The sequence below is a fragment of the Cyprinodon tularosa genome, unplaced genomic scaffold (genome assembly GCF_016077235.1).
Source record: "Cyprinodon tularosa strain WSP-4 unplaced genomic scaffold, ASM1607723v1 ctg512, whole genome shotgun sequence".
Taxonomy (NCBI): Eukaryota; Metazoa; Chordata; class Actinopteri; order Cyprinodontiformes; family Cyprinodontidae; genus Cyprinodon; species Cyprinodon tularosa.
Genome location: NW_024039244.1, coordinates 216107 through 226749, shown reverse-complemented (window position 1 = coordinate 226749; position 10643 = coordinate 216107). Strand labels below are relative to the sequence as shown.

The following is a 10643-nucleotide window of genomic DNA, read 5'->3' as shown; positions in this document are numbered from 1 at the left end:
TCTCAGATAAATGATCTTTTATCACACCATTTGGAGGACATTTAATATAAAACATACCATGTTAAATAAAACTAAATGGGAATGGCAAGAAATCCTGAGAAGTTCTTTAAAATTATGATGATGCTAATGATAATCAAACCGAAGCATTTTAAAATCACTAGCTAGTGGAGGATTTCCACGAATTTTTGAAAAGACCTGCCCACTTAAAAAAAAAAAAAAAAGAGCACATGCACAACCCGGTATCCGCTCCTGAGAGGGAATGCCTATTAAACGCCTGCAAGAGCATGCATGAACCCATTTCTCCTCGTTCACCCTCTGTTTCAAAGTTGTTGTTTGGATCACTCATAGAAGCTTACTTTGCAAAAGGAGATTAGCAATTTTTTCCACTGTGTCAGACTCACCAACGTTAATGAAAATGGGGACGAGCACGTAAACATTGGGGATGCACCGATACAATATTTTTATCGGTATTGGTCCAGATATAAGGGAGAGAAAAAAAATCGGTATCTGTGACAATTGATTCAATATAGGGGCAGATCTAATCATTCGAACTGTAGGGTATGCTCTGCCGTCATGCGGCAGCACAACAACACAACACAGTCATATTAACTTTGATGGAGCGCGGCGAAAGGATCTGCGTTGTGGAGGTTTTTCAGGCTCTCTCAGTCTACTAGCCCAATGGCTACGTGCATTATTTGTGGGAGAAATGTTCCATGAGGCGGTGTTAAATCTTCAAACTATAACACCACCAACTTATTGAAACACCTCCAGAAGTTTCATAACAAGGAACTAGCTGAGATTATCAGACTCGGCAAACAAAAAGGAAGTAGCGGGAAGCAGCTAACTTCTTTGGAAATAAGTTAAATTTTCCATGTAACAGTATAGAGGCCAAAAAATCACAGAGATGATACTTGATAATGAAACTTTTTTTAAATGTGATCAAGTCAGAGAACTTTTGGTTTAAGAGTCATAACTTTTATATGTGGGTTGTTTCCTATTTTTTAAGAAAAGGGAAGTCAAATCATATGCACAGACAAATTTTTTTTTTTTTTCACACAATAAAACCATTTTTTTAGGTAATAAGTCAGTGCTGTTTTTGGTATTGGTATCGGCCGACATTAAACTTCAAATATCGGTATCGTATCGGAGGTGAAAAAAGTGGATCGGTGCATCCCTAGTAAACATGTCACCAGAATGATTGACAATTAGGAGGACCACTTATTTAGATGATCCACCTGGAAAAAGAGAATCTTCCACTATACCTTTAACTGTAACTTTCTTTAGATCGAATCAGGACGTCGTATATAGTTAAAAGAACATTTTTTTCTGTTCCCCTTGGCATCATGCAGGTCACTTCCTTCTAACCATTGCCCACCAGGCTGGACAAGAGTTATACATTTCCCATGCTTACTGTTTGGGTCAGACAATGTTTTGGAACCATCTCTCCCAAAGAACCACAGTAGATCCAAATTCAGAGAGGGTGTATGCGTAATAGGCCATCACCCCCTGCTCTAATGCCAGCTGTACGGTGGAGGATCTGTGATGCTGTGGGCCTGTTTTCTTTCCAGCTGCTCAAGCAACATGTTAGAGTGGTAGCATGCATGTGAAATACCAACATTTGAAAAAACAAAAAACAAAAAAAAAAACGATGAGTTGTCATTGGGTGAAATGGGATATGCTTGCTGTATTTCACCAGGTTTCATGCTAACCATTTTGCTTTTGGGTAAAATGAACTATTTAGATCAAATGAAAATAAATGTGGCTGGCAATAAAAGAATAATGCTTTGTCTATATATTCCACTATTTTCCCTTTTAATCTCTTGTTTTCAGAGGGGTCTATCTGCATCAACTGTCTAACCAGGAGGGCTTTGAATTGTACTTTACAGCAAGAGCCAGGAAAAGCAAATGGAAACCAAGCCTAGTTTTACATCATGTTACTTAATCGTTTAAGCCTTTTATTAAATAAAAACATTATACATGGTGGCTCCAGTTTCCAGCAAGTAATAGCAGCAGGCATAGTGTTGGCAGTCTTAAATTCCTCTTTAAACTCTTGTGAAAATATTATGGCTCATTATTCATGCATGTCATGAGTGTCCAAGATGGAAACCATCGATCGCCAAACGACCAACCAAACAATCGCCAATTGGACTCTATTCAGGCGTCTTTCAACAGATTTCCATCATGGCCGGGGAAAATATTCTACGAAATGATTCTAAGAGCCAAAAAACAGAAGTTTTAAAAACCAGGCATAATATTACCCTTTATAAGCACATGTAACCCTTTGCTTTTATTACACCCAGTTATATTTTTATTTCCTGATTTACCTCTCTTAATCTCTCCACCTCCTTCATCAGAGAGGACACCAGGCTCTCCAGTTTCCTCTTCTCTGCTCTTTCCTGCGAATATAAAAGACATACCAGCGTAACAATAGGGAGCTGGGCCTGTTTTCATACAGTTAGGATTCAAACATTTCAGCTTACCAAATTTGCCTGCCCAGCTTCCCTCTGGGCTTCGGCCAGCAGCTCCTCTACGCTCTCCAAAGTATCCTGCAGGACATCCACCTGGAACAACAGAGCCTCTCGCTCCACCTCCAGCCCACGCAGCTCCTGCACCGCCTCGTCATAGCTGGCCTGCAGCTCCAACTGTACCACACACATTAATCGGTAATGAGCGTGTGGTTGAATCAGTGCTCGACAAGAGGAGGCGACAGTATGTTGGAGGTTGTATGCTGATCCATATGTTCAGAAATACTTTTATGAATTACTCCACAACTTTTAACTCAACTATCAGCAGCAATTTAAGTGACTTTCGTGTTTGAACAGTGAAAAGAACAAGAGTTACCATTTCTGGTAGTCCCATGAAGAGGTCCTGGTCGGATTGCTGAAGAGGACAAACATAAAATATCAACAAGTAGCAGAGCATTTAAACAAAAATTCAAAAGGAAATCACATACATGTATAGCTCCATCCTACCAACTCTGGACTAAAATCTACAGTGTTATAATACCACTTATAATCCTCGAGACATATCAACCTGCCCTTCTTTTTTTGATGAATCTTGGCTTTAGGGCTTTAAATAGTGTTTTTTTAAAGTTTGTTTATTTTACTGGGGGCACCCTATCCTGACAACAGCCAGATGCATGTCTCGCTCCGCCTAGCTCCACTCACATACATCTGGGAACCCGCTCATTGAAAGTGATTTCCCCAACCGAATTTATGGCCTGTCCAATCAGGACGCAGGGCGGGTGTGTCCTGGAGTGGAGAAGCGACCGTGAGATTCCAACAACAATGGCGGCTCGCATTGAGGAAGCAAGCGTTAGCATTGATGCTGCTATTTCTTCTGTGTTATCCAATCTATCTGATATTATTTCATTAAAAGAACAGCAGAGAACAGCTTTGAAGGCTTTTGTTGGTGGAAACGATGTTTTCGCCCTTCTCGCCCTCCCGACCGGCAAGAGCTTGATCTACCAAATGGCTCCTCCTCTCACAGCGTCACGGGTTAGCTTCGGTGTGAGTGGTTGAAATAGCACGTCAATAAAGATGACATACAAGTGGCTTATCCAATCATATGCAAGGAGTTTTGATAAGGCCCAGCCTTCAGTAAAGGCAATTCCTATGGCGGGTTCCCAGATGTATGTGAGTGGAGCTAGGCGGAGCGAGACATGTATCTGGCTGTTGTCAGGTTAGGGGCGCCCAACAATAGATCGAAAGAAAGAAAGAAAAATAGAGCAAAGGGTTTTATTTCATAAATGAAGTGCACCAAAGGGCCATTTTTAGCTCTAAGATCCTCAGATCTAGAAATAAGCAATGTGATTCTATCTCATTACAAATAAATGGGGGAGCGGCAGCCTAGTGGTTAGGGCATAGAGCTTGGAAACCTAAGGTTCTGAGTTCGAGCGCCACTCCCACAGACTGCCACTCTGGTAGCCTAGTAAAGTAGCCCCACCTGCCAGCGGCCAAAATTATTTTGACCTTGAGTTGGTCTAGCCTCGATCACTGCCCCAGGCCCTAGAACTGGCGGGCCAATCACAACGCAGAGATGTGCTTTGAATTTTTGGATGCAAAGCAGGTGGGGTTTTGAGGAGGGGACGACAAAACTGTGCAACACTAGAGAAATCACAACAAGGAAGATGGTAACAACTATTGATCGGTTCTCGTTTGACTCAGCTTTGAAATCAGTTTCGGAAGGATTAGACCTGGGGTTTTCGTTGAAACCTGAGCAGGAAGAGGCTTCATCCATTTTTAAGAAGGACATATTCACCGTTTTACCGACAGGCTGTTTGTTTGCACTCCCCCACCAACTTTCTGTCAACCTTACAGTCAGTTGCGCTCATTGGTCAGAGCGTTGTCCAATAGGCACAGACATGGTTTGAAAAACAACTGGTTGTTCTCATCAACAATCTTCCGATGTCTCATTCATCGGGACCAGACTAAATTACACATTTAATCTCACATTTAGTCTGGTTTATCAGGCTACCAGGCTGGGTCTCTGAGCAAGACCCTTAACCCCAAGCTGCTCCCCATGGCAGCCCACCGCTCCCCAAGGTGGCAGGTTAAATGCAGAGGTACGTTTCTCCAATATGAGATCAATAAAGGTAAATTATTATTACTATTATTCATTATGAATTTGTATTTAAAACATCAGTCATATAAAACTGTAAAGTTTTATATGATTATATACATACACATACTATATATACATATATACATACATACATACATACACATACACATATATACAAACATATGTATATACACACATATGTGTAGGTATATATATGTATGTATATATATATATATATATGTTTATTTATTTATTTTTTTACAGCTTATCTTTAAAGCTGATGTTTCTGACAGACAGACAGACAGGCAGACAGGCAGACTCCTAAAAACATCCAGCTTTCAGGCTTAATCCTTGTGTTGCAATGATAGAGATGGTGAATGCTGGGTGGAGGCCAGCTTGTTGATCTCCTACCTGGCTGTCAGTCCTCTTCCTCAGGTTCCCTGTCCTGCTGTCGCTGCGGGGCAGACGTCTGGAGGAGCTCTCGGTCTGGGAAAACACAGTTAGCATCACAACCAAAACACAGGCTAAATTAGCTCAAAGAAAGGGGAAGTGTAGGCCAGAGGCAGCTACTGTATTATCTATCTAGCCTTTTTTTCGTTATAACCAGAGTAATAAGCACACATCCATCATCTGATCGTGTTTACAGATTATAAAACAGCCGCTTTAGGTATACAGTTATCAACAACACCGTGATCTGTTACCTCACCTCCTTTATTACGCTGCGCAGAGACTCATCCTCGCTCATTCCCCGAGAAATCGTCCGCTTCCTGGGGGAACCACTGCTGTCCAGAGCGGCCGAATGCATTTTTTTCTTTTCACGACTTTATATTAAATTTCCCTTTGGATGTGAGAGACCCCTCCGGCTCTGTTTGTGTTGAAGTGTTTGGTTCCTAAGCAGTAGCGGTGCAGCGACGCCCAGGGTGTGAGCTACGGGAAGCCTTGGGGTCCAAACCGTATTTAAAGCCACGCCCGCTAACTTTTACTAGGAGCAGCTGAGAAGAACGCCTGTTAAAATGTTTTATAGTTTACCCTGGAATATCACGAGTTCTGCATTATGAAATAAATCACTCACGAAATTTGTCAAGTACTGAGTTTGATTCCGTTAATACAAATATACGTGGTAAATAATTGTAATAATCCCCATAAGTTATTTTTGTTTAATCGATCCAATAAAAATAGTCAGTATAGTATAGTGCGGTGCAGGATGTTCTTTCTTTCTTTCTTTCTTTCTTTCTTTCTTTCTTTCTTTCTTTCTTTCTTTCTTTCTTTCTTTCTTTCTTTCTTTCTTTCTTTCTTTCTTTCTTTCTTTCTTTCTTTCTTTCTTTCTTTCTTTCTTTCTTTCTTTCTTTCTTTCTTTCTTTCTTTCTTTCTTTCTTTCTTTCTTTCTTTCTTTCTTCTTGTTTAATGGCGGTTGACAAGCAACTTATTGGTGTGCATTACCGCCACCTACTGGTAAGGAGTGTGGATCAGGACGCAACTTAAAAAAAATAAAATAAATAAATAACTAAATCCTTTCTATCAGTTTAGTTTTCTTAAGAAATCTTAATAAATGACGTAAATATTCAGAAGAGGAGCAATATCCCAACATATCTGATATTTTTAATTGTAACTTATTCTTTAGAAGTCGATATTCTAATTTCCTTCTCTCCTCAGAGTACTTTGGACAAAACAACAAAACATGTTCTACTGTCTCTTCTTGAAAACAAAATTCACAATTTCCTGATGGATGTCTTCCCATTATAAATAATGTACTGTTTAAGCCTGTATGACCAAAACGTAACCTGGATATGATATTATCTTCTTTTCTACTTCTTCCTGTTCCCCTCATTACCCCAACTTTCCTTTGAATGCTATAAAGCCATCTACCAGTTCTTTCCTCCTCCCACTGCTTCTGCCATCTTTCCTTAACCTTTTGTTTTATAATAGATTTTATCTCCTCTTTACTAAATGGAATCAGTATCTCAATGTAACTGTTTTTTGAAGCTTGTTTTGCATATCTGTCTGCCAATTCATTACCTATTACTCCTATATGAGATGGAACCCATGTAAAAATGACAATTAATCCCATGGTCTGAATTCTATAAAGTATTAACTGAATCTCCAATAGAAGGTGTGGTCTACTATTGGAATGATTATTTTTAATTGAATATAATGATGAGCTTGAATCAGAGCAAATTAAACTTCTTAAAGGACGAACATCTTCAATCCAACTCAAAGCCAAAATAATTCCCATCATTTCCCCTGTAAACACTGATACGTCATCAGAAATCCTCTTACATTTTTTAATATTAAATTCTGGAACGATAAATGACACCCCATTGTTGCTACTTAGGCTTTTAGATGCATCTGTAAACACTTGAACATAACCAAAATATTTATTTTCTATATATGATTGGACTGAGCAAGATTCTGAAAAATTTCCTTTTTCCCTCTTCTTCAACAATGATAAGTCCACAATGATTTCATTAAATAGAGATGGATGAACCAGTGACAGAGGAACTGTATCACTCATTTTTATGGATGATAACTGAAAATTTTTAACATCACTTTCTATCTCCCAACCAAAGGATTTTAAAGTCTTTTTCCCTTTTTCCCAACTAGGTTTTAAAATTTCTTGACATGGATGGTTTTTATAATGACCCTTTAAATAACTCCAGTAAGATAATCTTAACTGTAATCTTCTAAGGTAAAGTGGTATTTCCCCCATTTCAACTAACAGAGCTGAGATCGGAGTTGTTCTGATGGCTCCTGTACACAACCTCAAGGCTTGAAACTGAATAATATCTAATTTTTTAAGAAGTGTTTCTGATGCTGATCCAAATGCCAGGCTGCCATAATCTAATACAGATCTTATTAAACCCGTATATATTGATTTTAACGCTTTCCTCTCAGCGCCCCACTCTCTCCCCACCAAACACCTCATAACATTTAAAACTCTCTTACACTTGTCCACTACTTTTTGAATATGACTACTCCAGGTCAGTTTTTCATCCATCCACAAACCCAGAAACTTAAACTCCTTTACTCTTTCTAAATCATGTTTATACAAATACAATTTTAAATCACTAGATACTTTCTTCCTAGTGAAAAATAAAGTCTTTGTCTTATCTATTGAAATTTTAAAACCCCAATTATATGACCACTCTTCTATACTATAAATTGCTTCTTGTAATTTTTTAACTATGAATTTCAAGTTCTTACCTCTCTTCCAGATTGCTCCATCATCAGCAAATAATGAACAACCCATCCCACTCTCTAACTTATCAAACATATCATTAATCATAATAGAGAAAAACAAAGGACTCACAATACTTCCTTGAGGTGTTCCGTTTTCAACAAAATATTTTTCTGACAATTGTTGACCTATTCTTACTTGTATAGATCTATTATGTAAGAAATCTTTTATCCAATTAAACATTGATCCTCTAACCCCCATTTTTCTTAATTTAATTAAAAACCCTTCTTTCCACATCATATCATAGGCTTTCTCTATGTCGAAGAAGACAGCCACCACACTCTCCTTATTAACTTGCCCTTTTCTGATTTAATGTTCTAAACACAAAACAGGGTCCATAGTACTTCTACCTTTTCTGAATCCACTCTGAAATTTTGACAAAAACCCCTTCTTCTCTACAAAATAATTCAGCCTTTCATTTATCATTCTTTCCATTATTTTGCATATATGTGATGTCAAAGCAATGGGCCTATAACTTGTAGGATTTGACTTCTCTTTCCCTGGCTTTAAAATTGGAACTATAATTGCTTCCTTCCATGCCACAGGTAAATAACCCTCTTCCCATATCTTATTAAAGAAATCTAATAATATCTTTTTAGATGAATTACTAAGTTTTTTAATCATAATATAAGAGATATTGTCTTTTCCTGGAGAAGAATTTTTTGTTTTCCTTAAAGAGTTGTTCAATTCAAATAATGAAAAGGAATTATTCAATAGATCATTATATTCTGTATCTACTTCTAATAAATTACTATTTTCCTTAATAATAGAAGCTCTTTTCCTTATTTCTTCTATATTTAAGTTTTTGCTACTATGTATTTCAACAAATTTCCTACCCAGCATATTTGCCTTGTCCTCATCATTTAGAGCCATTTCATCTCCATTCTTAAGAACTGGATAACCATATTCCCTTCTAATTCCATTCATTCGTTTAATCATTCCCCAGATTTTTGAAATATTTGTTTCCCTTCCTATTGAATTACAGAAATTTCCCCAATAAACCTTTTTAGCACTTTTTACTGTTCTTTTAACCAAAGCTTGTGACTTTTTATATGCCAACAAATTCTCAAAATTCTGATTTCTCTTTAACAGTCTAAAAGCTTTATTTCTAGATTTAATTGCCAAATCACATTCCTTTGTCCACCATGGAACTATTTTTCTCTTATATTTTCCTTTTTTCTTTTGAATCGTTCCTCGGGCCGCTCCTAAAATAGCTTCGCAGATCGAAGAATTTACACTATCTATATCCAAATTTAAATTAACCTTTAGCATTTTTTCATCACTTATTATTTTATATTTTTCCCAATCAACATTTTTAAAATTCAATTTTTCTATATTTCTATTAACAACTTTCTCTATTTCTAAACCGATTTCAATAACAATAGGATAATGATCACTTCCTAATGTTGATTCTTTTAAAACTTTCCAATTACTAATCCCAGCAAAATTCGCTGATACTAGAGTTAGATCTAGCGCTGATTCATTTCCATTTCTAATATCAATTCTTGTCCCTTCTCCATTATTAATACAGACCAATTGTTTCTTATCCATTATTTGTTCTACCACTTCTCCGTTTTCATCATTTTTATGACCCCATACAGTGCTAAAAGCATTAAAATCTCCACAACAGATTAGAATTTTTCCTAGATTTTTAAACATTTCCTCTATTTCATCTAAACTCAGTTTTTTACAGGGATTATAAAAGTTTATTATCCTAATATTTTCTTTGTTAATCCAAATTTCCACAGATACCCATTCTAAAGATGATCCTTTATCTACAAACCTATACTGAATCCCTTGCTTAACAAATATTATACAACCTCCTCCACTTTCTTTCTCCCTATCCCTTCTAATGCTATCATATCCCGAAATCACAAAATCTAGTTCTGGTCTAAGCCATGTTTCCTGAATACAAATAATATCTGGTTTAATTTCCAAACAGTTTATATATCCTTTCAATTCTTGACCATTTGCTATTAAACTTCTTGCATTCCATTGTAAGATAATCATTGAGTTTTTCCTCCACCTTGCTTTCCATCCATTTCAAGCCTTTTATTTATTAGTTCCCAAGATAAATCCTTCACGGCCAAAAAATTTTCTGCACCTTTCACTATAATTTAAATTTTTTCTGTTTTCTGTTTTACTTGATCAGTGCAGTTGATTACATATGCCATGAATAATATTAATTTATCCATTGTGATCTCCATTTCAGATTTTGAAGTTTGGCTGGGGTCAGCACTTGTGCTAGACATTACTTGTTGACTTTTCTGAACCATTCTTTTCTCTTGAACACTTTTTGCTGCCTCTGCATAAGTGATGTTTTTAATTGTTCTCAGCTGTTGAATTTCTGCTGCCCTTTTCCTTGCCTCACAACCTCCATATGCCACATTATGCTGACCTCCACAGTTACAACATTTCATTTGTACATCCACTCCACATTCAGCATATCGATGATCTCCTCCACATTTGGCACATCTTTGTTTCCCCTTACATACTGCTGCGATATGACCATACCTTTGACATTTAAAACAGCGCAAAGGGGGAGGGACATATGGTCTTACAGGAAAGCTCATAAATCCAATTTTAATTTTATCAGGAAGGACTTCTCCTTGAAACTCCAAAAGAATCGATAAGCTCTCTATTTTTTCTCCATTTACATGCTTTTGCAATCTTTTCAATCTCCGAACTTCTCCCCCCTGTATATTCTTTTTGAGTCTTTCTAAATCCTCCTCCAGCGGAATACCAGTGATAACACCACGTGACACTCTATTTTCTCCAACAATTAGTTTCTCACTAAAAACTTTTTTGCAAATGTTGTCAATCTGCATGCATTTATTCTTTTGAT

The 10643-nt window shown here is 37.2% G+C and overlaps 1 protein-coding gene across 1 annotated transcript; it reads right to left on the bottom strand.

Moving 5' to 3' along the window:
- Positions 1 to 2408: 2408 nt before the first annotated feature.
- Positions 2409 to 5515, bottom strand: si:ch1073-456m8.1. The gene is made up of 4 exons (XM_038303539.1): positions 5270 to 5515; positions 4975 to 5049; positions 2842 to 2880; positions 2409 to 2642 (listed from the first exon to the last, which is right to left on the bottom strand). The coding sequence occupies exons 1-4, from the start codon at positions 5366 to 5368 to the stop codon at positions 2472 to 2474; spliced, it is 384 nt and encodes a 127-aa protein (XP_038159467.1). The 5' UTR covers positions 5369 to 5515; the 3' UTR covers positions 2409 to 2471.
- Positions 5516 to 10643: the final 5128 nt, after the last annotated feature.

Coding starts and splice junctions, on each gene's coding strand:
- si:ch1073-456m8.1 (XM_038303539.1), bottom strand. CDS start 5,368: ATGCATTCGGCCGCTCTGGACAGCAGTGGTTCCCCCAGGAAGCGGACG. Junction 2,881..4,974: donor GGAAGAGGACTGACAGCCAG/GTAGGAGATCAA, acceptor TGTCCTCTTCAG/CAATCCGACCAGGACCTCTT. Junction 2,643..2,841: donor TCATGGGACTACCAGAAATG/GTAACTCTTGTT, acceptor TGTGTGGTACAG/TTGGAGCTGCAGGCCAGCTA.